Source organism: Oryctolagus cuniculus, chromosome 14, assembly GCF_964237555.1.
Source record: "Oryctolagus cuniculus chromosome 14, mOryCun1.1, whole genome shotgun sequence".
NCBI classification, from domain to species: Eukaryota; Metazoa; Chordata; class Mammalia; order Lagomorpha; family Leporidae; genus Oryctolagus; species Oryctolagus cuniculus.
The window spans coordinates 67,052,656-67,080,650 of record NC_091445.1 but is presented as its reverse complement, the minus strand read 5'-3'; the positions used below and the strand labels follow the sequence as shown (position 1 = coordinate 67,080,650).

The 27,995-nt window shown below is 42.4% G+C and overlaps 1 protein-coding gene across 2 annotated transcripts in view; it reads left to right on the top strand.

The window, feature by feature from the left end:
- OXCT1 (3-oxoacid CoA-transferase 1) overlaps window positions 1-27,995 on the top strand; it is a 171,587-nt gene that overhangs the window by 26,809 nt on the left and 116,783 nt on the right. For both annotated transcript variants that reach the window (XM_002714003.5, XM_070056679.1), the window contains exons 6-7: window positions 3,004-3,110; window positions 6,264-6,324. In XM_002714003.5, coding sequence (XP_002714049.1) covers window positions 3,004-3,110; window positions 6,264-6,324 — 168 coding nt within the window. The remainder of the gene's footprint in view (window positions 1-3,003; window positions 3,111-6,263; window positions 6,325-27,995) is intronic.

Sequence of the window (27,995 nt, the reverse complement as noted above, 5' to 3'; positions counted from 1 at the left end):
CCTTTTAAGGAGGGGGAATAAGCAGAGGCAGAGTATGGAGAGGGCAACAGCAGGACTGGAACGGACCATTGAATTTGCAAAAATGGAGGTCATTGGAAACTTTATGGAATTCAGGAGCTAAAATCTGGGGGAATTCAAGAAAAAGGAGTGGACTGTGAAATGCACAACTCTGTCAAGTGAATACAATGACTCGTTTGACTAAACCAGTTCCTTTTTTTAATTAAAAACTTTTTTTCAATCTTGACGCTATTAACATTTTGGGCTACGTAATTCTCTTAAATTGTATTTGAGAGGCAGAGAGACTGAGAGAGAAAAAGAGACAGACAGACAGACAGACACACACACAGCAGACTTATCTGCTCTTATCTGCAGGTTCATTGCATAAATGCCTGCAAAGTCTGGGGCTCAGACCATAGCGGGGAGCCAGAAACTCAGTCTAGGTTTCTTGCTGATTCCCAGAATCCACAGTAGCAGGAGCCCAGAAACAGGAATAGAGCCAGGACTCAAACCCAAGCACCCTGCTTATTGGGATGTGAGAATATCAACAGATGACTTACCACTAGGCCAAACACCCATCTTCCTGTGTGTGTGTGTGTGTGTGTATGTGTGTGTGTGTGTGTGTGTGTGTGTTAAGATTTACTTTTATTTGTTTGGAAGGCTGAGTGACAGGGAGGGAGAGACAGAGAGAATCTTCCATCCACTGGTTCACTCTCCTGATGGCTGTGACAGCTGGGGCTGACCCAAGTTGAAGCCGGGTGACAGGAACTCCATCTGGTTCTCTTACATAAGTGGCAGGGGCCCAAACCTGGGCCATCTTCTGCTGCTTTCCCAGGTACATTAGTAGAGAGCTGGAGAGGAAGCAAAGCAGGTAGGACTCAAGCTGATGCTCCAGGATAGGATGCCAGCTTTGTAAGTGGCTGCACCACAGCGCTGGCCACCGTCTTCTTTCTTTTTAAATGTTAGAATAGCTAACACTCAGAAGCAGCTGGTGTGTAGACCCTTCAGGAGATGATATAATTGGAATCAGAAAGAAAAGTCAAATTCTTGATTTTGCTCTGTTTTAGTTTATATTTACTCCCGTTTTCTAAATTGTATGTAAAATGCTCAGCTACCACCATTGATATTTACAATGATTCTGAAATGCATGTCATTTAAAAATAATAACTGTATTGATGTGCAGTTTATAAACACCTTTCTTGGGGCTGGTGTGATGGTGTAGTAGGTAAAGCCTCCACCTATGATGCTGGCTTCCATGTGGGTGACTGTTTGAGTTCTGGCTTCTCTACTTCCAGTCCAGCTCCCTGCTGATGGCCTAGGAAAAGCAGCGGAAGATGGCTGAAGTATTCGGGCTCCTACCACCAGTGTGGGAAACCTGGAAGAAGCTTTTTGCTCCTGGCTTCAGCCTGGCCCAGCCCTGGTTGTTGTAGTGACCTAAGAGTGAACTAATAGATGGAAGACTCTCTCTTTTTCTCTTTCAAATAAATAGATAAATCTTTAAAAAATAATAAAAAAAGTTTTCATGTAGTTTATCTGTTTCTATAAATAAGATCATTAGTTCATTATTCCTTAATTTCATTTGTGTTTTATAGGATGAAAATGAGATAATGTCTCTAAAGAAACTTTTCTTAGGAAAAGATTTCTGTTTTAAATGCTAGCTAAAGAAAAGTCATTGTACCAAAACATTTTTTTAAAAAATATTTTATTTATTTATCTATTTGAAAGTCAAAATGACAGAAAGGCATAGATCTTTCATCTGCTGTTTCACTCCTCAAATGGTCACACAGTCTGGCCAGGGCTAGGCCAAAGCCAGGAGCCAGCAACTCCATCCTAGTCCCACACTGGGTGGCAGGGGCTCAAGTCCTTGCACCATCTTTTGTTGCCTTCACAGGCATATTAGCAGAAGGCTGGATCAGAAGCAGAGTAGCTAGGATATGAACCAGTGTTCAGATACGGGATGATGGTGTTGCAAGCTGCGGCTTAACCTGCTAAGCACATTGGTCCCCTATACAAAAATTTCTGTCTTGAGAGCTTTTTATAAAGTGCACTTAGTCAGCTAGTCCACTAGGGGGTGCGGGAGGAATGGAGATGAAGTTCTGGCTTTGTATGGCTTCATCCTGTGCGGTGATGGAGTGTAACAAATGGTCCTGGTCTCTTCTCTCCTTTGTTTGAATTCCCAGAGATAAATCCTTGAATAGACAAAAGGAGCATAATGCCATGGCAGACTTCCTGCTTTACGTTCTTTACCCTCCAAATGCTTAATAAAATTAATAGGCAATAAACTTCAACAAGAATCAGTAGCATTCCACTAAATTAGTAATGACAAATGAGATGAAGTAAGATAAGATGACATTGTAATAGAAACCATGAAGTACCTATGAATGAGTCCCAGGAAGCTATGCAAACATTTATGGAGAAGCTCAGAAAACTATCAAAAGAGGTAAAATGAAATCACCAGTATCTGGAGGCATAGATTATGCCAGTGGGTGAGAGGCTATGGCATGTCGCTTCTCTCCCCATTAATCTGTTCTGTGGATCCCAAATAAAACCACAACAGGTGATTATAAATTACAGTCTGATGGGAGGGATGAAGGAGTTTTTATAACTATTTTATGTACAAAAGCAGCACACAGGCCATTTCCTGTAACTTAAATTTTTTTTTTTCCTGGAGGGGAGGGAAAGATGGACTATTTTTGATATTCAGAATATAACCTATGCACACAGGTAATAAGATGAATATTAACACTGCTTATCTTGCAGGCCTATAGAACTGTCTATTTCCCAATGCACGGAGCTTTCTCTTGTTGCTAGGCCTTGCCCATCCTGGTCTGTGCTTGCCCACTTTGACTCAGACCTGGGTGCCCAACACCACTTACCTTGAAGTCCCCCTTGAGATTCTGCTCCCTGTGTTGCCTGGCGTTAGTAGTCTGTGCCCCTGTCAGAGCACACTTCGCAATCACACAAGACATGTGCGACTGCCGGCACCGCCCTCTTTGTCTCCTGCAGGTGAGGGAGTTTAACGGCCAGCACTTCATTCTGGAGGAGGCGATTACAGGAGATTTTGCTTTGGTGAAAGCCTGGAAGGCAGACCGAGCTGGAAATGTGATTTTCAGGTAATGGAATGCGTATTACCAACTCTAAGTTGTTAGGATAAAAATAGTGACTTTTTAATTTAAAGCTTCGTTGTAAAAGTGGTGTAGGATCGAACGCATCGTGGGAATGTGTGCGCGTGCAGGTATGTGTGCTTACAGAGCTTCTGCTCTGCCGTCTCGCTGGTAGGGTGCACCTGTTGATGCACTTGGTGGCCACGATGCACTGCTTGTTCTGTATAAAACCTACGTGTCCTTGTAGATATTCACCTGCAATTACTGTTCTCTCTGTGTATTTCAGTGGCTGAGACTGTCAAGTCTTTGAAAATAGCACAACAGCACCAATTTTATTTAATATTAATGGTGTTATTTAAATGCATTGTCTTAACATGTCAAAATCACCTTGATATTCTGGAAAGCTATTGCTAATAATAATTTAGGTTAGTTCTTTTCCTGTCCTGTAGGTGTCTCCCAGGAAACGCTTAGAAAGGTTTTGTTATCAAAGTTGATTAACCTTAATAATGCTGAATTGTTATTCTCATTACCTGGGTAGCCACAGACCTAATGGGTTTTTGAGTCTTTTGATTAACCCCAAGCTTGCCAAATCCTAACTATTTAGTATCTGGAGTTTGTGTATTGGTTTTGAAAATTGTGCCACCTTTTTTTTTTCTTTAAATATTTATTTATTTATTTGAAAGGCTGAGTTAACAGAGAAGAAGGGAGGAAGGGAGAGAGAGAGAAGGAGAATGAGACACACACACACACACACACACACGCACACACAGATCCTCTATCCTCTGATTCATTCCTCAAATGGCCTAATAGCCAGGGCTGCGCCGGGCTGAAGCCAGGAGCCTGGAACTCCATCCTGCTCTCCCACATGGGTGACAGGGGTCTAAGCATTTGGTCCATCTTCCCCTGCTTTCCCAGGTGCATTATCAGGGAGCTGGATCAGAAGTGGAGTGGTTGAGACTCAAACACCTTTTTTTTTTCTTAAGAATTATTTTTATTTATTTGAAAGACAGAGTTATACAGACAGAGCCAGAGTGAGAGTGAGGGAGAGAGAAAGGTAGAGAGGGAGAGAGAGAGAGCGAGAGGAGAGAGAGAATCTTCCATTCTGCTGGTTCACTCCCCAAATGACCACAATGGCCAGAGCTGAGCTGATCCGAAGCCAGGAGACAGGAGCTTCTTCTGGGTCTCCCATGTGGGTACAGGTGCCCAAGGAATTAGGCCATCTTCTACAGCTTTCCCAGGCCATAGCAGAAAGTTGGATGGGAAGAGGAGCAACCTGGACTCGAACCGGCACCCCCATGGGATGCTAGTTCTGCTGGCTGAGGCGTTAACCCACTGCGCCACAGGGCCAGCCCTGCCACTGTGACTTAGTATGAAGTTTTTGAAGTGTTTGGTCTTGAACACTTCACCTGTTAGATTAGAGAAGTAATTTTCTTTCTCATAATATTTTCAGTTGATGGTTTTAATTATCAGTTTTTTTTTTTTCTCCATAGCAGATGTGGTTTTGTGGTGAACATGACTAAATTCCCAGTGACACCCTCATGTTATTGGCTATTTCTGAAGAACTTATGGGGCAGTGATACTGTTTTATTTGTTAAGCCAATTTTTTAAAGTGCAGCAACTCTTACCAATTATAGAGGACACTTTACATCATGTCTACCTTATTGAAACATTGGTGACACATAGATTTATAAAGCTTAGTAGCTTTATAATAGAGATTAAGGAAATTATGTACTTAGGAGGTGGACATAGTTGATTTAAAATATGTCCGGGAGTATTTCCTGTGCTCTGTAGCCTGGCTTTGAAATCCAGAGACCACACAGCGGCTCGTATAAGCACTGACCTCTGGTCGGTGGTTGTTTAGCGTTGGTGTGAAGTGAGAGCTCTCATCCCCAGGGGCCAGGTGGTCTGGATTCTGAAGATACCGACTTCCTTCACGTTGAGTGGGACAGCTGTACAGATGTCTTGCTGCAGTGCAGGAGACCGGGACGCCTTCACTCTGGCCATACTGCCCCTGCAGCCTTTTCTGTTTTTTAATTATTTTTTTTCGAGAGGCAGACAGAGAGTGCGCCTACCTGCTGATTCAGTTCCCAGATGCCCAGAGCAGTTGGTCGTGATTGAAGCCAGAAGCTGGGCACACAGTCCAGTTGGGTCATGTGGGTGGCAGGAACCTAATTAGTTGAGCCATCATCTGCTGCCTCCCAGCGTCTACCTTATCAGGAACTGGAGGCAGGGATTGGAGTTGGGTATTGAACCCAAGTATTTTAATGTGGAGATGGGCATCCTTAGCAGCCCCTTAACCATTAGACCAAACACCCGCCCTTGCTCTTGGAGCTTTGATGCCTGGCCGTCTGGTGCCCTGGAGCCTTGCAGCTTGTACACATTCACAGAACTCCTGCCTCAAGGACATTCTTCTCTTTATCTTTGAATCTGAGCAAAGAAGACACTGATGGCCTGAAGGGAGAGCTACAGTTTACTTGCTGCTCCAAGAGGAATTCTCCTACCAGTGTGTGGTCCCTACATTTCCACTTTTTGATGAGGAGAAGTATATTAACCGAAGAACTTGAGAATGCAAAACCATTAGTAAAATTGGTACTTTCTTTACATTTTTACACTTCAGGGTCTGATATAGGTGTTACATTTTCAAGAATTTCATCAGAAAATGGTTCTCCAGAATGATCTTTATAGGTGATTCACCAATGACTATTTTTTATTTCACTTCAGCAGTAGGCTTCTCTTTAATAGAGAATGCAATCACAATCTCATGTAAAACACTTGCTCCTTTTCCTTTCTTAATATTTTCATGATAACAGGTGTTTAAAGTGTATTTAGCTACAGAAATAAGCTAGTGTTCTAGTTTAAAAAAAAAGGCAAATTCATCCCAAATGGAGTAGATTTACTAACATCTCTTCTGTTTTTTGTATATAAGCTATGAGTTGAACAAGAAAAACAGTCCTCTTTCTCTGACCTTCTTAAAAACATGATGTAAAGTGAATGAAATGAGCATTCTATTTTTAAGTATAAAATAGTTATAAAATTTTACTAGTGGAAGATAGGATATACTGTTTTTGAGAATATTCTCAGTTAACAGAAATTCTTTTAGTTTACATAATGTTAAAGCTGGAAGAGACACTTTTTCATCTTCTTTTTCCGTGTCTGATGTAGGAAGAGTGCAAGAAATTTCAACCTGCCCATGTGCAAAGCTGCGGAAACCACCGTGGTGGAGGTAAGAGAAGGAGTTAGTTTGGAAATCCTGGGGTTAATTTTTCAACCTGATGTGACATAATAGTTCAGGGAAAAGTACAACAGTTGCTGTGTTTCCTGAAAGATAAAAAACGACAGCTTTTTCATTTTGGATGTGGGGGGATGGGGATTCTACTTAGCTATGTAACAGATGAAGTTCTGCTGTGTTGGCTGCTTTTGGGTCAGCCAGGACCTTATTAGGGCATTCTCTTGGGAATTTAGCCATGGGACCAGGTTATCAAAGTCTCTGGTTGAATAAAACAGACTCTTGCATGAAATCCAAATGAACTTACATATCCAGAATTCCTGGCAAAGAGTAAGTTGTGTCAGGAGAACTTCATTATGTTACCAAGAAAAATGAATGATGTGACTTCTTCAAGAGATGGGAGTAGTACGCGTGCTTGGAGCTGCTTTGTAGATCTGGTTGCAAGATGAATTCAGACATGAACACACTCTCGATGGGGCATTATCAGGGTTTGGGGAGAGGCTTGAATAAGTCTTGAGCCTTCCTGGAGTTCATTCCGGTTACACACATGTGGCCCCCAAAGGGAACTGCAGGTTATTCTCAAGCTGAGGCTGTGGGGATCCCCTTAGAATAAGGTGTTCTCGGCCGGTGCTGCGGCTCACTAGGCTAATCCTCTGCCTGTGGCGCCAGCACCCTGGGTTCTAGTCCCGGTTGGGGTGCCAGATTCTGTCCCAGTTGCTCCTCTTCCAGTCCAGCTCTCTGCTGTGGCCCGGGAAGGCAGTGGAGGATGGCCCAGGTCCTTGGGCCCTGCACCCGCATGGGAGACCAGTAGGAGGCACCTGGCTCTTGGCTTTGGCTCGGCGCAGTGCACCAGCCATAGCGGCCATTTGGGGGTTGAACCAATGGAAAAGGAAGACCTTTCTCTCTGTCTCTCTCTCTCACTGTCTAACTCTGCCAGTCAAAAAAAAAAAAAAAAAAAAAAAAAGTGTGCAAAGTGTGCTCAGGCTTTTTTTTTTTTTTTTTTTTAAGATTTATTTACTTATTTAAAAGACAGAGTTAAAGAGAGGCAGAGGCAGAGGCAGAGACAGAGAGAGAGGTCTTCCATCTGCTGATTCATTCCCCAGATGCTTGCAATGGCTGGAGCTGCGCCAATCTGAAGCCAGGAGCCAGGTCTCCCACGCAGGTGCAGGGCCCCAAGGACTTGGGCCATCTAATCCTGCTTTCCTAGCAGAGAGCAGGATTGGAAGTGGAGCAGCTGGGACTCCAACCGGCGCCCATATGGGATGTCGGCACTGCAGGCCGCGGCTTTACCCACTACGCTACAGTGCCGGCCCCTCTCAGGCTTCTGAGATAGCTTTCCCTCCCCAGGGCAAGGGCTTGTAGGAACCCACTCTGAGTTCTGGAAATGAGAATCTGTGCTCCTGAGTTCCCAGCTGATGCTGGTGTTGTGAGTGGCGTCTTTTGCGTTATCCCTGTGGTTGGCTGAGGCAGAGTGTCAGGAAGGCAGTGCGGTGGTGCTTTTGAAGTGATCAATTGTTGGAGTTCTGCTCCTCTCCTGGGAGGTGAAGTGCACGGTCTGCAGAGTGCTGGGGATGTGGTATTTTCTAGCTGGGCATAGTGGTTTCTTTTGCAAAGGTTTTAATGTATTTTCTGCATGGAAAATGGATCGTGTGGTTTTCTCTCTCTGTGTAAACTCTTCCTTATTTACTGAGTCATCCTAATGGCCTGCCTGGGCCACACATCTGTAGTGTTGCTGGAGAAAGGCCTATACCGTGGCTTAGAATAAGTGCAGTTTAGCACTCTATTGATTTTACTTCTGTAGAACTCCAGAAACCAGTATTCCCTGAGTACTGAGAGGCCTCATGTATCATCCTGGGTGAAGTTTAAAAACGTTTTTTTTTTTTTTTCTATTATGACCTGATTCTTTTAGCAGAAAATGACCATCTTGTAAACAAGAGTCAGGATAGATATTAGGAAAGAGATGCTGTCTTTTCCCATTAAGGAGAGAGAAAATCCTGGGAATAGAATGAAGGCTGCTCTTCCCTGTCCTGGAACAGAATGCTTTGATCTAACATAGCGCCCTCTCCTGGTAGGCTCAGACTTACATGAAGATCTTTCTTTGTAAAGATTATTTGAAGGCAGAAAGGGGGCGGGTGGGGGAGGAAGAGATCTTCCATCTTCTGGTTCACTCCCCAAATGGCTGTAACTGCTAGAGCTGGGCCAGGCTGAAAACCCTGGAGCCTGGAACTTTATCTGGGTCTCCCACATGTGTGGCAGGGGCCCAAGCACATGGGAGGTTATCCACTGCTTTCCCAGGTGCATTCGCAGGGAGCTGAATTGGAAGTACAGCTGCTGGGACTCAAACTGGCACTTATATGGGATGCTGGCTTTGCAGGTGGTGACTTTACCCACAGCGCCACAGTGCCAGCCCCTAGGATCTCTGAGTTAGTCCTGCAAGTGACTTCCCTGTCTAATATGGCAGCCACCAGCTGCATGTGACTTTTAACATGAAAGTAAATACTGTGCATCTGTTCCTCAGTCATGCTAGTCACGAACCTCCTGGGCCTCGCCTGCCACCCGTGGCTTGTGACTAATGTGTCGATCAGCACAGATCTAGAATGTGAGCGTCACAGGGAGTTTCACTGTGCAGAGGTGGATTAGAAGCATCGGGATGAAATCTGAGTGTCATTCCAGTTCAGGAACACAAGTGAAGCAACTGTTTAGGCCATAGTATTATTGTAAGCCCACCCTCTGTGCATGCTTATGGTAGGAGAGGGCCACGTGCCATGGATTGAATGGTAAGCACTTTGCTCCAAAAAGTGGAAGATAATTTGGAATTGGGGATGGTCCTGAGATTGGATATCTCCTGATAGGAAAATTCGGTTTTGGCTTTGTGACATTTCTGAGTCCAGGGAGTACCCTGGATCCCCACCCCTCAGTCCATGTTAGCTCTGTGCACTGCCTTCCAGGGTTTTCTGATCCTCCTCTCCAAGCCCTGCCATGCTTTATTTGGTGCTGCTTCTAGAGAGGGGATGCTTAGGAGCTGGGGTCTGATGCATGGTGTCTAAGAGGAACTGTTGCTGTGGATTCTTTCTGAGAGGAGGAGTGCGTTGGGGGCAAGAGGTGCGGAGTCATCACACAGATCCTGGGAGTCGGGTAAAAGCAGACCAGAGGCGAGCAGCCAGCAGACTCGTTTATTTCAGTTGGTACAGCAGCTTATATAGCTGAGGCAGCCAATCCGATCAAGGGACAGTTTATGCCCTAACCAATTACAGCCTGTTGCCAGGCAGGCTCTGTTGCCAGGTGGGTTTCAAAGCCATTCCTGAGTAACTGATGCTCACTTGCCCGTGGCCATCTTGGCATGGCCTTCTCATTCTACCACAAGAAACCTTCAGAGATTATTAAATTACCCACATAGTCTTCTGATGGCTAAATGTTAGCAATAATGGTAACTACCATTAATCAAGCATTAATTACGTATACTCACTATTTATTTATAGGAATTATTGCTTTTTCATTCTCGTCATAGTCTTAGGTTGGAACCATAATTATTCTCATTTTATGAATGAGGACTGTAGGGTGCAGAGAGGTTATGTTAGATACCTAATGTCATACAGCCAGATGGAACCAGGAGAGAACCCAGGAGAGCTGATTCCAGGGTGTCTGCTCTTGTCCGTGGTGTTATGAAATATTCCCAAATCCTTGTGAATGGACAGCATATCAAACTCACGAAAAGAAACTGAACCTCCAGAGGTTGTGCATTTTGGTGCCAGTTAGAGAATCCAGCAGCTGTGGCATTTTTTGTTTAATTTAGTCTGTCCCTGGCTTTCTCTGCCAGTTATTCTGATTATAGCCATTTTCTCCACCAGTGCTCTCTACCCTGGAGATGGCTTTGAGAAAACCATCATCCAGTGATCAATAGCCCTATGGATTCATTCAGTTTTCTTTTTAAAGCTTTATTTGTTTTATTTGAAAGGTAGTGTGATACACACACACACACAGAGAGAGAGAGAAAGAGAGAGACAGAGACAGAGATCTTCCATCTGCTGGTTCACTCCACTAATGGCTGCAACAGCTGGGGATGGGTCAGGAACTCCACCTGGGTCTCCTCTGTGGGTTACGGAGGCCCAGGTACTTGGGTTATCTTCTGCTGCTTTTCCAGGTACATTAGCACAGAGCTGGGTGGGAAACTGAGTGGCTGGGACTCCAGCCAATGCTGGGATGTCATCTTAGAGGTGTGCAGCTTAACCTGCTGTGCCGTATCACTGGCCCTGCATTCAATGTTTCATGGATCCTATTCATTCTGTTGGTGGCTTCACTGATCTTTGCAACTTGCCATGTTGCCCTCAATGCGGTGAGAGGGGGAGCCTTTTCTAGTACTGCAGGATCTTAAGCAGAGGGAACTCTCACAGTGACATACCCTACATTTTAGACAAAGGCTCAGCTTGTCTCCTTTCTCTTATAGATGAGGAGGTAGCGGGCCTTTTGGGAGCAGAGTCAGGATCGAGCCTCTCCCCCGAAGCTCCCTGCCAGCATCTTCCCACTCCACAGCGCTGCAGCTCTTCCACCTTTCTCCCTGCTCACCCGCATTCTAATTTGAGTTTTAAGGAGGACAGAACTGTAAATATCTAAAATATTAATGATGTTTCCCTTAATAAACTTAAAATTTTCTTTGACCTAGAAGAAGGATGGCAAAGGAACATACAAGTAGCCTCTTGCTTTGTATGTTCATGTTTCTTCAGTAATTAAAATACAATTTACAATCAGTGTTTCCCATCAAAAAGTAAACCAATATGCTTAGCCTGAAAACCAATTTTGTGTGGCTGATGTTCTGGCACAGTGTGCTGGTTCAAGTCCTGGCTGCTCTACTTCTGCTCCAGCTCCCTGCTCATGCCCCTGGGAAGGCAGTGGAAGATGACATAAGTTCTTGGGTGTCTGCTACCCATGTGGGAGATGTGGATGGAGTTCCAGGCTTCTGGCTTCACCTGGCTCAGCCCTGGATGTTGTAGCCATTTAGGGAATGTGCTAATGGATGGAAGATCTTTCTTTCCCCCTCGCTCTGTCACTCTGCTACTTCTAATTTCTCTGATAGAACAGTGTTCCTTTTTGGAAAAGTTTTCCCTTTCAAGTGTATTCCAAACAAGTTTGTAAGTTGTGTAAAACCAAACAGGTGATCAATTATGCCAGTTTGTAACAAACTGACTTGAACATTATGCTTGCATTTTTTCCTACCTTAAAATATTTATTTTCATCTACTGGGAAAAAGGAATGAGAGAGAAAGAGAGAGAGAGGCGTTTCATCTGCTGGCTCACTCCCCAAGTGTCCTGAACAGCCAAGGCTGGGTCAGGCCAAAACCAGGAGTCCAGAACTCCGTCCGGGCCCCCCGCATGCACAGCAGGGGCCCAAGCACTTCATCCATCATCTGCTGCATCCCAGGATACTTTAAGCGGACACTGGATCAGAAGTGGGGCAGCTGGGATCCAAATGGGAACCGTGAGTTGCGGGCGTCCCAAACAGCGGCTCGACCCACTGCACTACAACACGCACCCACATGTTTGTGTTTCTTAGAGCCTGTAGCCATTTGCATCCTTCTCTACAAAGCTGTGGGATTGTCAAGGCTGGCTGCATTTTTCTCTGCTTCTGAAGGAACTGGGCAGTTACTTGGGGAACGTAGTACAAGTACGCACATTGGCACACATGCCAGAAAGAAGCTTCTTGTTTTAGCCCAGGCAGTATTATTGGCACACCTCTCCTGTTCGGGTGAGCTCTGCCCTGATAAACTTCACAAGTTTAAGTGAAAGCCAGCTGGGAAAGACTCCGGCTGGCCGCTACATGTGTGTAATGAGGAGCAGCAGGAACTGTCGGGTCTTCCAGAGGGAACTCGTTTGGCTCTTTCTCGAGAGGGAGTCTCATTAACCTCTCACCTCCCCCGGTCTCCTGGCAGTCTCCTATGAACACATATCCTGCTGTTCTGCATTTCTCTGGGAAGTGGCCTGTTTCTACTTCCTATTTTTTTTTTTTTTTTTTGAAGGAGCTTATAATAGAAAATCTAGGGGGAGGGACAGAAGTGCTTCTCTGTGGAGACTGTTGATGCTCTGTCTCCTGCAAGCAGCCTGGCACGCACGTGCTGTTGGAAAAGGTCGTCTGACTCAGCCACCCGGGACTGCTGAGGCTGCCTGGGATGGAAATAACCTAGCTCATTTGGTTTCCTTTGTGCCGTTGAACTTGTGCTCTGGCTAGTGTTACAAGACGGCAAAGGTTCACCCAAAGCCCCTATTTTGGCTAATTTTAGCTTAGTTAAAATAAGTAAATTCACTATCATGACTGAAATAGCTATTTATAGGATTTACATGATACATACCTCCCTGTGTGAGAAATTTTAGTTACATTTGATGAATGCAAATACTGTAGACATGTAACTTGTGTGATTTGAAGCATAATAATGAATATCTGTGAGCTCAACAAATATAAGAATTTCCACCCATATGCCTTCCTGCCAAAACAAGCTGCAATTAGGATTATTGTGTTTATATGTCCCTGTCTTTAAAAAACATTCTAGGTCAGAAGGCATGGACATGCGGAAATTATCTTCCAAAGTGATACTGTAAGACATTTTGTTTCTAGGAGTCCCGCTTTGGGAACTGTGACTTCTCTGTTCTGTAGCATATCCTGCACCTAGCGTTTCTTCCAGGAGACTAACTAGAGGAAAGGGTCAGGGGCACATGGGCTGTCTTGCCATGCACACATGTGTTGCTTCCGGTTGAGGAGTAGAACAGTGGAGGGCGTGGTGTAAATCACATTTAAAACTTCTGCTTTCAGTGTTTATGTGGAGCGTGATGAACGTACCCAACAGGAAGCAGAAGAGCCAGTGTCCGACTCTAGTGACCATCAACCCACGGTCACCCCTGCTCCACTCACATCCCTGTCTCCTCTCCTCCTGCCCCCTCCCTTGTTACTGTGAAGCTGTCACATCTCAATGGCATTGTAAGGGAAATCCATTGATATTCAGAAATTCTAGTGTGCTAGGCATTTTGTCTGGATAATGGAGATCAAGCAGCAAACTAAACAGAGAAAACTTCCTGCCCTCATTGAGCTAACATTCTGATGATCAACACTAGCAATAAAATAATTAAGTAAAATATATAGTATGGTAGATATGGAAAAGTGTTATGATAAAGAAACAAAGCATGAAAAAACATAGGAATGTCAGGGAAAGAAATTGAAATTTTAAATGGGGTGGTCAGTGGAAGGTATTGCTGGGATGATTTCTGAGTAAAGATTTCAAGAGAGTGAGGAAGCTGATAGGTTTGCAGCAAGTTGAGGGGGAGCCCTCTGGGTTGGCCAAAGGAGTAGCAGGTGCAGAGGCCTGAGTCAGACCCATCCTGGAGGGCATAGAATAGGACTGGATACTCTCTTTTCTTCAGGGCAAGATAATGGGTTGCAGAGGTTTTTTTTTTTTTTTTTTTTTTTCTTCTTTTACAGGCAGAGTTAGACAGTGAGAGAGAGAGACAGAGAAAAAGGTCTTCCTTTACCATTGGTTCACTCCCCAATGGCTGCTACGGCCGGCGTGCTGCAGCCGGCGCTGCGCTGATCCGAAGGCAGGAGCCAGGTGCTTCTCCTGGTCTCCCATGTGGGTGCAGGGCCCAAGCACTTGGGCCATCCTCCACTGCACTCCCTGGCCACAGCAGAGAGCTGGCCTGGAAGAGGGGCAACTGGGACAGAATCCGGCACCCCGACCGGGACTAGAACCCGGGGTGCCGGCGCCGCAGGTGGAAGATTAGCCTAGTGAGCCATGGCGCTGGCCTGCAGAGTTCCTTAAAAGACTTCATTTGGATATTTATTTACTTATTTATTTAGGGGATGGGGAGAGAGACTGAGACATTAGTTCCACCTGTGAGTTCACTCCCCAAATGCCTGTAATAATCCAGACGAGGCCAGGCTGAAGGTGGGAGCTGAGCACTCACCCCTGGTCTCCCATGTGAGGGGTTGGGCAACACTACTTGAGCCATCACCTACCTAAGCTACCTCCCCAGGTGTGCATTAATAGGAAGCTAGTGTTAGACCTTCTGAGTGAGGATGCTAACACGTCGAGAGGCACACCCCAAAGACTCAGAGTTCAGACCAGCTGATGCAAAAGCAAGAGGATTTATTCGGCATCTGCGCAGACGGGCCTCCTGAACTTGTGAGTCCAGAGCGCGCCCCCAGTACAAAGCCACACGGTTTATATACCCGCAGTGACCAATCAAAAGCACTATAGTGTCTATGCACACAGCAGTCTAATCCGTGAGCTGATCATGTGAAAGGCATGCGTCTTCTATCCAATCAGCTACGGGATCACATGGGAGGCATGCACCTCGTCGCCATTTTGTTGTTTACTTCTTTAGCAGTTCCTTTCCCTGTCAGCATCATCTTGTTCACCCTGAGGGGGATAACATCTCGCTCCCTTCATTCCCCTGGAGGGAGAGCAGCATCCCGCTTCCCACACCGTTATTTGAGTATTAGGAGGCATACAAACTGGGTTAGGTCTTAGCACAGCCAGGCACAAGTGTCGCAGCTAGCTAAGCATAGGGTCCCTTATTTTTATAGCTGCACCTAATTTTAGCTTTTGGGGAAAAAGTTTAGGGCTATAATTTTTAAACTTTAATTTTATTTGGGGCAAAGGTGACTTCTTGTTTTTAATAGTGTTAGCTTAAGTCACTCCATCTTGGTTTGATTTTTAAGGTTCTTCACTAGAATCAGAAGCAGAGCTAGACCTTGAACCTGGGCACTCCAGTAGGGAATGTGGGCATCCCAACTGACAGCTGCTGAACAAAACCACTCTCCCAGCTGCAGAATCTGATATGACAGTAACTTTTCAGAGAGTAACGGCCATCTCTTCCTCCTAAGTGATGTGAAATATGGTTTCTGTTTTCAGTGCATTTTATAATCATACACAAGAATTGACTGAGCCTAAATCTAATGTTAAAACTGATATGAATAGACAATATGATTTTGAGAATGGAGCCTTGTGGCTTTTGTGTCTCTTTGGCCTTCTTTGGAGAACTTTGTGTTAATTTCTCAAATTATTTTAGCAGAAGTGACCAAACTGGTTGTTCTTTCACTTTACAATAGAAAGTGGGAACACAGTGGATTTTAACCAGCTGCCTTAATCACTTCAATGGCTCTTGTGAACATTTAATCTCCACCAAGCAGGCAAATTAATGTATCAGTGTTTCAGAGGCTTTGGCTATCTTGCTTCCTGCTTCAGAGAAAATGAAAATGCCTAGGGGATAAACATAATTCTTTTCCTCTTAAGTTTCCTTTATTCTTAATCTTTAGATAGCTAATGCCTTATGATTATACAGTTCCAAAAGCAATGGGACTCAAATTTTTTCAAGGGATAGTTAGAAGAAAAAAATTGGTATAAACAAAAAACAAAACAAAAAAAAGCTTCTTTCCTCATATGACAAGTACTTCTAACTGTGTCAGGAAACTTTATTCGACAGATTCCATTTCAGGCACACACATCCACGCACAGGCAGCTTCTGCTCCTGTGGTGTTGAATTCATTTCCATACGGACATCTCTGATTGACACACAGGGACCTGATGTTTGTGAGAACTTGGCTGCGATGTTAAGTTTGTCATTTGCAGTGTGAGCCTAATATGCTAAGTGCTCTTCACCAGCTTCAATATTTACCTGGTAAAGCTCTATTCTTCAGTTACCTGGAAGAAGGTGACCCCTAGAAAATAGGTCCAGTCCTCTCCAAACCACCCAATTGAGTTGAACATTCAACACAGGGCTTTTTTTTTTTTTTTTTTTTACATTTATTTATTTATTTGCAAGTCAGAGTTACAGACACAGACACACACACACACACACACACACAAACATACAGAGGGAGATCTTCCATCTGCTGGTTCACTACTCGAATAGCTGCAATGGCCAGGGCTGGGCCAGGCCAAAGCCAGGAGCCAGGAGCTTCTTCTGTGTCTCCTACATGGGTGGCAGGGGCCCAAGCACTTGGGCCATGATCCCCTGATTTCCCAGGTGCATTGGCCAGGAGCTGGATCAGAAGTGGAGCAGCTGGGACTTGAACCTGAGCCCATGTGGGATGTTAGCCTTGAAGGCTATGGCTTTCCCCTATATGGCACAATGCTGCCCCATGGGGTCGGGGTAGAGAGAAAGCTGTTTGTTTATGAAACATAAGAATAAATGGAATATCTCTGAGCTCACAGAATGAAAGAAATATAGGATTGTGCAAGCTCATTTCTGCCCATCTGCTTCCCTGCCGGAATGAATCACTATCTGGACTACTGTGTTTATATGCTCCATCTTTAAAGGAATATTCTGGGTCATAAGGTACAACCATGGAGAAATTATGTTCCAAAATGATATCCTAAGATGTTCTATTTCTGAGAGCCAAACTTTGGGGACTGTGACTTCCATATTCTGTGGCAAATCCTGGCACCTAGTGCCTTTTCTTAGACTAACCACAGGAAGAGATCAGGGCATAGGGTGCTGCTTCTGCATTGGGGGTGAGGAATGGTAAAGAGTGCAGTACAGATATTATGAATTTTTGTTGCTAATGTTTATTGTGGAGGGTGACGGAAGAGCTGGTGACCAACACTCTGTGGCCACTTGCTCCATCCATATCCCCATCGATCTGATGCAATATAAAAGGAGGTATATATCCTCCTGTCAGCCACACCCCGTCCTAAAGGAGAACACAGCTGCCTTTCTAAGTGCTTAGGGATGGATGTGGCGAGCAGTGGATATCATTTATGCAGGCTGATGCTTAGACCTGTTGGGTTATATAGTAGCTTCAATTTGTAATTTCTTTTCAGTTTTTCATTTATAAAGTTTTATTCATGCTTTTACCCCCTCCCCATTGAATACTCAACCACTCTGAAGGAGACATCTATAAATTCTGTGCTACAAATTCAGCTAGGTTTAGATGTTTTGACAGAGAAGGTGATCATATCCTGTGTTTTACACTAATGAAAAGGTTGATTCTACTTATTTCAAAATATTCAAGTACTTAAAGACCATTCATTTCCTTGAATTTTCATGAAATGCATTGAAATATTGGATGCTAATGAAGATGTATTTAATGAAGACATTTTATAGTTGAATAATTTGGTAAAATAACTTTCTTTGAAATTAAATTACTATTCTGTTAATATTTGCTATTTCTACCAAGAAAGTAGTAACAAAAAATATAGACTTGATGAATGTCCAGTGTTAATGGATGGCCCTTTTTTTGCATACTCTTGTAGACTACTAAATATATTCTTAGCCTAATGACCATTTATATCCAGAAGAATCACAGAGTAGAATACAGTTATTGATAACAGAAATATATTAAACAAAGTGCTAATCTTGACATTTTATTTCTTGTTGCTTGGTAACAAAGCAGCAACTAAGTGAGGGAGTTCCATTATCTCAGGTACAATGGACCTCACTGCATTGTGGGGTAGAAATACCAATTACAGCATGTCATTTGTATGCCATTATCCTCACAAAATTTTGGTGCTGTTTCTTATTGTTAGTGCAGAGATACTAAAGGAAAAGCCAGTTTAATAACATACTCCCTTTTTTGATGGATTGGTGAATTTTATTCTTATTATTTTTGGCTTTTTGTCTTGTATCTATTTATAGTTTTTGAGGCTTCACAAATCTGTTTTGTCAACCTGCCTTATACCTAACCTTTTAAAAGTCACTTAAAGGATGTACATTGTAAGTGGTGCCTCATTAGTTCTTATTGGGCATCTTTTATTTCTGACTACCTAGAGAGGAGAAAAAAATATCTGGGCAGATTCTTTGCCTCAAGAAAAATAGGGCATATTTCTTTCCTTCTGTGATATAGCACATTTCTTAATTTTAGTACCTAATTCAGGAAATCAAGAGAAGGAAGCCTGTTTAAATAGTGCACTTTGTTTTAAGTGAAAAGCTTCATCATGTTGTATATAACAGTATTTTTTTTTATGTAAGTTTTCAATGGTTATTACTTACAACAAGGCCAGGGCCTGTTTTTGTACTACCTTAGAGCTATGAATCTTTTTGTATTTTTAAAGTATTGTTTATAAAACACAGGGAAAATATGTGACAGAAACAGTGTATAGTCTGCAAACCTAAAATATTATCTGGCCCTTGATTTATAATGAAATTTCTGTTTCTGTAGTCTAAATATATTATTGTCACTCAGTGTTACTTTTTTTTTTTTTAAGATTTATTTATTTATTTGAAAGTCAGAGTTACAGAGAGAGAAGGAGAGGCAGAGAGAGAGAGAGAGAGAGAGAGAGAAGGAGGGAGGAAGGGAGAGAAAGAGAGGGATGGATGGAGGGAGGGTGGGAGGAGTCTTCTATCTGCTGGTTCACTCCCCAATTGACGACAACTGTGAAACTGGGCCAATCTAAAGCCAGGAGTCCACACAGGTGCAGGGGCCCAAGGACTTGGGCCATCTTCTACTGCTTTCCCAGGCCATAGCAGAGAGCTGGATCAGAAGAGGAGCAGCTGGGACTAGAACTGGCGCCCATATGGGATGCCGGCGCTTCAGGTGGTGGCTTTACCCACAATGCCACAGCGCTGGCCCTTTAGGGTTATTTCTTAAAGGCCCAGTCGACTTTAGTAGCACTGACATAAAATAATGGTATTGACTTGAAGAGAATCAGTGGGAACAGGGCACTTGAGTGTGTTTCTAAAGCTTTGAAATGCTACTTTCTCACCTTGTTCTCTCCGTGGCCCATTGATGGTGACTGTGCTATGAATAGCAGCTGGCAAGGCACATTATGTCCACTCCTTGTCTTCCAAGGCTCTTGAGATCCAAGGTAATGACAATTTGGCAGCACCCTTGATTTCTAAAATCTTAGAGGATTGTCAAAAATCTTACTGACATTGTGTTTTAAAAATATTGTGTGCTTTAATCTTCAGTAAATTAGCAAATATTTAAAGTCCATTAAAATCAACTTAAATCTGTTGATGCCTTACATCAAACAAATGATTTTGTTAAAGACCTGTTTTATTTATTTGAAAGGCAGAATTTACAGAGAGACAGAGAGAGAAAGATCTTGCATCCACTGGTTCACCTCCCTAAGGGCCGCAATGGCCAGAGCTCTGCCAAGTCAAAGCCAGGAGCCAGGAGACCCTTCCAGGTCACCCATGGGAGTGGCAGAGGCCCAAACACTGGGGTCATCTTCCACTGCTTTGCCCCGGTATTCTAGCAGGGAGCTGGATTGAAAGTGGAGCAGCTGGGACATGAACTGCACCCATATGGGATGCTGGTGTGGCAGACAGCAGCTTTTCGTGCTATGCCGTGACACTGGCCCCTATAACAACTTCTGAGGGTGAGTCTTGTGTACACTTTCTTGAAGAAAGGACAGCTCTTGTAAATTTGTCATTTTATCTGCTTGTATTGCATGCATCAAACATTGATGACCTCGCTGTGCCTTCATACTTTAAATGGAGCATTAAGTCAGTAATCTATGTTTATCTTTTCATACTTTGGGTCAAAATATTCCGATATTTTGAGATATTCAGATATTTGGGAAGAAATTAAAGTTTGATAAAATTTGCTCTTGCTGAATATCCATTGTAACTTCTTTTGAGTGAAAGCAACATCTGTGACTCAAAGAAGCAAAGGAATAAAGAGCACCTCAGATACTCATTGATTTATGTTCAGCCATGGGGCTCACCACTCCCATGCCCACAGGTCCAAAAATAAATACTTTCTGTATTTCTTAAGGAGGAACACATCTGCTTTCTCACATGTAAGAACTTGTGTTTCTAATCCTACCTTGGGAGAGCTTTGCCTCCTTGAATTTTCATTGACTCATGAAAAAGTATCTTTTGTTTTGGATGAGCTGGTTTGGAAGACTTGGTTAATCTGGGAGAAGTAATGAAAGACTAGAAACCAAGAATAACTTGAAGGTTAGAAAATAATGGTTTTCTGCACTGTGGTTCATTCTGTAAAGAAACCAAGGCTACTCATGGCCCAGAATGTAGGCCACCTTCTCTCCCATTCTGTCTTTGAACTTCAACAATAATGTACTGTGTTTCTGTCACTAATGAAATCCACCATCAGGTACTTTGATGAGAATTTTAAATCTAAAGAGGATGAGGATGAGGGGGAAGTGAGACAGGAATGTGGAGAACTCCTCCTTGTCTCTACTTTCTGTGAAAGGGACCTGGTCATTCCTTTAGAATCTATTTTAGTTTCCTTAGTTATTGGGGAAAAGCATACACATTTTGCCTTATATTGTGAAAAAGTTCTTTTCAGTGCAGAATTTCATTTTAAATTTTGGAAAAGCTTTGCTGGCACAGACAAAACTCAGGGAAGAAAAATTCATCATTACCAAACAGAGATGAATATAGGTTGACTATAAAAAGCCTCAGGATTAAGGTGGTTAAGAGTTTGAAAGTTTTGGTATAATCTAAATGTCTCTCAGTTGGAGGAATTTAAAGGCTTATTCATTTTGAGAATTGGCTTCTTAGAAGTGGAATTAGACCTTTAAAAGTGGGAGAGTTATTAAATAGAATTTTAAAGGCAGTTTTATAACTCAGTTGCTGCTATAAAAAGAAGCATTTTAGCCGATGTTTTATTTATAGGGTTGTGTTTAGCGCTTTTGGCATTCAAACATGTATGTATCCAAAAGTTTTCATTTATTTTTCTTCTTTGTTAGTTCATATTTTTAACATATAAAGTGGCATTTTTATATTGCATTAATGAAGACTAAGTTTTATAAGCAGACAGAAAAATTGAAAGGAAAACTTTATGGTATCTTTCCCAGGGAAGAGAATGGTTCAAGCAGACCATCTACAGCTAAAGTGTGCCTTAAGAATGTGGTAGACTTTTATCGTTGGATTATTTTCAACAGTGGTAATAGCAAGAGAAGGAGTTATAACCTAGTAATAAAAACAACAACAACTGTAGAAGAAAAAAAATATTTTATATCATGCCTTTACACACAAAGCACTTTGAGTCATCAGTTATAATAGCCTACCAGTGAGATAGGTTTTATTACCCTTTTTTGTAAAGCACCATGAGAATAAGGAAAGTCTTTAAGATAAGGAAGCTGGGGAGGGCTAGAGTTAAGATCTAAATACATTTCTGTTTGCCTCCAGTGCTTACTAACAAAGATTGCCTGGTGTTTATTAAAGTACATTTTACTTTGTAATATTTGTTACCTCCATAATGGCAGGGTCAAAGACATTTAGCTAATTGAAATTTTCAGTAAATGTAGCCCAGGACAATGTTAATATATCCATAAACAGAAAATGAAAAATCATTCAGTATTGTTAACCTTTTAACACTTATAAAGGATAATCTTTTTTCTTTTTATATAAAGGGAACAGATATTATGTATTGCATATATACAGTTCTAAGGACATAATGATACTTCCCATCCTACCCTCCCTTCTTCCCTCGCTCCCACTCTTCCTCCTCCTTTCTGTCTTATTTTTCGTTTAATTTTGCATTGGCATACTTTATAATCACAAGCTTAATCCTCAACTAAATAAAGATTCAACAAGTAATAGAAAAAACACTGTTCCTCAGGGGAATAATCTCTTAAAAACTATAAAACAGGAACATTCACACTTAGAATGCTGGAATTTTTTTTCTCCCTAATAGAAAATGAGCTAGGGGCCAGTGCAGTGGCATAGTGGGTGTGGCCGTAACCTGCAGTGCCAGCATCTCATATGAGCGCCAGTTCGAGTCCCGGCTGCTCCACTTCTGATCCAGCTCTTTGCTGTGGCCCGGGAGGGCAGTGGAGGATGGCCCAAGTGCTTGGGCCCCTGCACCCACGTCAGAGACCTGGAGGAAGCTTCTGGCTCCTGGCTCTGGATTGGTGCAGCTCTGGCCATTGTGGCCATTTGGGGAGTGAACCACTGGATGGAAGACCTCTTTCTCCCTCTCTCTCTCTGCTTCTGCCTCTCTGTAGCTCTGCCTTTCAAATAAATAAATCTTAAAAAAATTAAAAAAAGAAAAGAAATAAAGAAAAGGAGCTAGATAATAGTACACAGAAGTTGGAATCCAAGATAGAAACTTTGGGACTCCTTATAAGAACTTCTGATAATGACGGCGTGTGTAAGGAGCTTGGACATCAGTACTCCTAGCCTCACTGTAAGGCAAAAGCTTAACGAAATGAAAACCAACTTCTGTTCTTGGATTCCTCAGGGAGTTAAGATCATACAGAAAACCATTGTCCCCAAGATTGGAGACACAGGCAGGCTTATGTGAATCGCAGCTTGCTGGAGCATTCTCCCTGGGAATCAGAACTGGATAGGAAAACCTAAACCATAACTGAATTGTTGGTGGCTTAGATGGACAAGTCAGAGAGTCAGAAACAGCTGCCTTATTTTAGGAGGGGGCCCATAATTTTGTGAGTTTTACCTGTAGGATCCTTACTAGGTGTTCACAGTGAACATTGGAGAAAAATCTGACGCTCTGTCAGGGAGATGGGGAGACTAGCCATTTTGAAATTTTGTTACATGTCTATTTATTTATTAAGGACACACACACACACACACACACATGTGTGCGTGCGTGTGTACATGCGCTCCCATACACTAGTTCACTCCCAAAATGCCTGCCCAGGTCAGAGCTGGGCCAGACTGAAGTCCAGAGCCTTGAACTCAATCTGAGTCTTCCACATGGGTGACCGGAGTCCAACTACTTGAGCCATGGCCACTGCCTCCCTGCACATTGGTGGAAAATTGGAGTCAGGAGTGGAGCCAGGACTTAAACCCAGGTACTTGGATATTGGATGTGCCTTTTGCCCCCCAAAAATCAGTCATTTTAAAAAACAGGATTATTTATTTGCAAAGCAGAGAGAGAGAGAGTGATTTCTTCCACGCACTAGCTCACTCCCCAATTGCCTATAACAGCTAGGACTGGAATCGGGCCAAAGCCAGGAATCAAGAACTCCATCCAGATCTTCTACATGGGTTGCAGGAGCCCGTGTACTTTGGCCATCATCTACTGCCTCCCAGGCCCAGTAATGGGAAGCCGAATCAGAAGCTCAGAGTAGCCAGGACTCAAACCAGGCATTCTAATATGGGATGCAGGTATCCCAAGTGGAAGTGGAGGTTTGAGCCACTGCATGACAATGCCTGTCCTAAAAGCAGCCAGTTTGAATTATACCCAGAGCATTTTCTTCTTCTTAGTGAAGCCTGCTGTCGGCTGAAATGAGCGATAGCAATGTCATAGGGGATGGAAAGGAGAGGTGGGAATGCTCTGTTACTAGGTGCATGTGCAGCCCATGCATTGCTCTGCACCTTCTATTGTTATTCAAAGAGGACTAGGATTAGTTGTAAATGTAGGACTGCAAGATCAAGTGCAACCATTAAAAAGAAGATATGTATATTTGATATGTGAAGATAGGGTAAAAATAGAGTTATATAAAAAGACTTAAAACATACTACAAAGCTATAGTAATTAGAGAAATATGGCACTGTTATAAAAACTGACACATAAATCGGTGGATCAGAATAGAGAGAGCCTAGAAATTAGTCCATATTCATACAGCCAACTGATTTTTGACAGATGGGTCCAGACCGTACATTGGAGAAAGGGTAATGTCTTCAATAAGTGGTGCTGGCAAAACTGCAAGTGTGTAGAAGAATGAAGCTAGGTCCCTTTGTCTCACCATATAAAAAATCAGTTCAAGGTGGATAAAAACCTCAATATAAGACCTGAAGCCATGGAACTGGTAGAAGAAAATGTAGGGGAAACACTTCAAGACATTGGTGTAGGGGATAATTTCTTGGATAAGACTCCCAAAGCAAAGCCAACAAAAGTAAAACTAGATAAATGGGATTATATCAAACTCAGAAGTTCTGCCCAGCAATAGGGTATGACGAGATATCTATCAGAATGGGAAAAAATATTTGCAAGATATCTGACAAAGGTATTAATATGCTGAATATATCAACAACTTAAAAAAACTCAACAAACAACAAATGCAGTTAAGAAATAGGCAAAAGTCCTGAAAAGACAGTTCTCAAAAGAAGAAATATAAATGGCCAACAAATATGTGAAGAAATGCTAACTACAACTAGGTAACAGGGAAATGGAAATCGAAACCACAGTGAGATATATTACCTCTGCTCTGTCGGAGTGGCTGTTATCCAAAAGAGAGAGACTGACAGATGCTGTGAGGGTGTGGACACAGGGGACACTGCTACACTGTTGATGGGAAGGAATGTTAGTGCAGCCTCTATGGAGAGCAGTGTGGAAATGGCTTCGAAAACTAGAAATAGTCTTGCCATGTGATCCAGCAATCCTGCTTCTGGGTACATACCCAAAGATGTAACACGGTGTATCATAGAGATACCTGCACCACTGTGTTTGTAGCAGCACTGTTCACAATGGCCAAAATATGGAATCACCAAAGCGTCCATCATCAGATGAATGGATAAAGAAGATGTGGTATGTATGTGTAATGCATGTATATGTACATATGCACACACACACACACACACACACAATTGGAATGTAATTCAGCCATTAAAAGAATAACATACTACCATAAGTATCAAAATGCACGCAATTGTGGAGGATACCATGCCGAGTGAAATGAGCTTTCACAGAAACAAATACCACATGTTCTTCCTTCTTTGTGCAAGCTAAACTTAAAAAAAGCTAAACTTAAAAAAAATGCCTGTGTGTATCAGTACTGCTGCAAATACAGTTTTGTCTTACTTTGTCTTATGTCTTTGTAAAACCAATGGTTAAGAATGATACATTACTATAGTTTTAACGATCTGTGATTGTTTTAAAATTTGCCATTTGTGCATGAAATGGTCATTATTTCCTCTGATTATTGTTTATAGTGCTTACCTATATTCCTGCTGAGCTTGTGTATTTTTACTTGTTGAACACTTTATTTAGTGGAGCATTAAGCCTTTGACTATAATGTAAATTAAAGTATCTGTCTCAAAAATAAAGGAAGAGAAGGAGGGAAGGGAGGGGAAAAGGAGGAAGGCAAGTATATTTGTATTATAATGATATCTATGAACTACACTGAATGTGTTCTCTTTGTACTAATATCACATTAACATGAGAATTGATGAGAATTGTGTTGTAGTAATTATTAGGCATTTCTCTGCCCCTGAGAGTCTAATGTATTAATAAACTAAAAGAAAAAAACTAGAGAAAACAAAAAAGAGTGGAAGGAAAAAAAATTCAAAAAACAAGGACAATAAAGAAAAACTAGTAACAAATAGGGTAGCTATTAATCCACCTGTATTAATAATGATTTTATTGCTAATGTTTTAAATATGCCAATGAAATGACAGAGACACTGAAAAGTGGGTAAAAACGAAGACCTGGTTATGCGTTGTCTATGACAAACCCACTTCTAGCATAAAGACACAGATGGATAAAGGAGGAAAATATAGCACGCTAGCACTAATAAAAAAGAGAGGAGCTGTATTATTTCAGGGCAAAAGTGTTGATCAGGGAATAAAGAGGGATGTTCCATCATGATAAAGGTGTCTCTTCTCTATGAAGTCAAAGCAATCCTTAATGTTTAGGCTGTGCCAGTGGATTTCTTTTCCTAGTCTCTCCTTCTCCCACAGAACTAGACTCATCAAGTATCAGCAAGGGCTGCCCAGTGCACCGCCCACAGGGGTCTGGGGCCCAGCTCTGTGAGGGCTCTTTCCAAGCATCAGTTCCAGTCCTGTCCCTTTGTTCTGTTTGGAACTGCTGGATCTGTCACCTCAGTCTTTGTTGCCTTTCCAGTTCTTCAATTCTCTACTTATTAAAACAAAGGACAGACGATTATCCTAGACATCTTACAATGTAGTTGAACAGATGGGACTAACCTGAGTGCTGGAAGGTGTACATAGAGAAGTGAGTGCTCAATTTAATGATCACAAGAGTAATTGCTGTGGGATACCTCATGGCTGTTACGGGTTTGTGTTTGTGGCACTCACCCCACGAGACCCCTCTTTCTGGGCCTGATTGTGGTACATATTTTTACATGGTGGATGGCTAAAGGAGGACAGGACTCCAGGCATTTTACATCATCCCATTAGGCTCATAGGTCTTAGGATGGGCCAGAATGGTATGGGGAGAGATTTACACCAAGGAACCTAATGGAAAAAATGGAATTAGAGTATTTTGTCTTGATTTTGCTAATTCCTGCTTGCACATGTATGCTGCTTTTTTTTAAAGAAAAGAAGGAGGGAAGGGAGTATCATTGTAAAAATTTTATCTGTATTTTACATGAAATATGTTCTCTTTATACTAGTAAAAATTTTCAAAAAATTAGGACCATATTGTCTATGTGTTTTTCATTGCATAAAGCATCATGCTAGTTTTTAGAGGTCACTAAATATTCCTTGAAAAATAATATTTTAATAGTCATACTAACAATTATATAAGGAATTTTTCATTGTTGACTTGTGTTTTGTTTTCTACCTTTCATCGTTAATGCTTTAATGAGTATCTTTGTTTTAGTTCATTTCTCATTATTTTCTTTGACCACATTCTTATAAGTAGATTTTTTTTTGAGTGTAGGCTTCAGCATTTTAGAAAGTCTTGATAAACATTTTTAATGCATTGTCTTGGAAGGTAATTCTGATGATAACTCTATAGTGACACATAAAAGTACCATTTAGAATGACTTTTAAAATTAATTTTTAACTTATTTGAAAGGCAGAGTTATGGCGGTGTGGGGAAGATATCGTCTATCTGCTGGTTCACTCCCGAAATGGCCTCAACACCCAGGGCTGAGCCAGACTGAAGCCAGGAGTCTGGAATTCCATCAGATCTCTCACATGAGTGGCAGGGGCCAAGCACTTGCACTGTCTTTCATTGCTTTCCCATGCACATTAGCAGGGAGCTGAATTGGAAGTTGAGCAGCTTGGACTTGAATTGGCACTCATTTGGGATGAGCAATTGTGTCTGTACTGAACTTGCACAGATATTTTTTTCTTCTCTTTATTCTCTAACCTATACAATCTAATAGCTATTTTTGTTCCATTTACATTGTATTAGGTATTGTAAGTAGCCTAGAGGTTATTCAAAGTGTTTGGGAGGATGTGTAGGCTGTATGGTGATACTTCTCATTTTATACGGGGGACTTGAGCATCTGTGGATTTTGGTATCCACTGGAAGGTTGTCCTGGCATTAATCCTTCACAGCTGTGTTAAAATTCCTATAATGGGAATGTCTGATGTTTTATTCCTAAGTGTGCTTGACTCCCCACCTTAGGCAAGGAGCTGTATAGGAGGGAAAAAGGGAAAGTGCAGAGTTGTGGTGGATATGTGTGTTTCTTGTACCAGGTTTCCTGGAGAATTCTCCTGGCTGTTTAACCTAAGTCAAGAACCTGGTTGGCCATAGCTAGTGGACTGGGAAGGGAAGAGCATCATGACCCTGCGGTAGCAGCCCAGCTAAGGAGGTGAAGGTGGACCCGGCTCTCTCTGGTAGTGACTGTGCCTAGCAGCTCTCCTCACACAGCCTATTCCCAAAATAAGGTGCGAGTCAAGTGCTTGTTGAATCACTGTTTTCAGACAGCTTCTAAAATTTGTGGTCATGATTTCTCACAAGATAATCTTGTTGCAAATGAGGACATAGCTTCTGTTTAAAAAGAGAAACAAGAAAGGACCAGAGGGCATTCATCACCTGGTGTAATAGTTCTGGGATCTTTTCCTATGATACTCTCTCCTGCTAGGTTATTAAAGAACATGCAGTGGGACTGACAT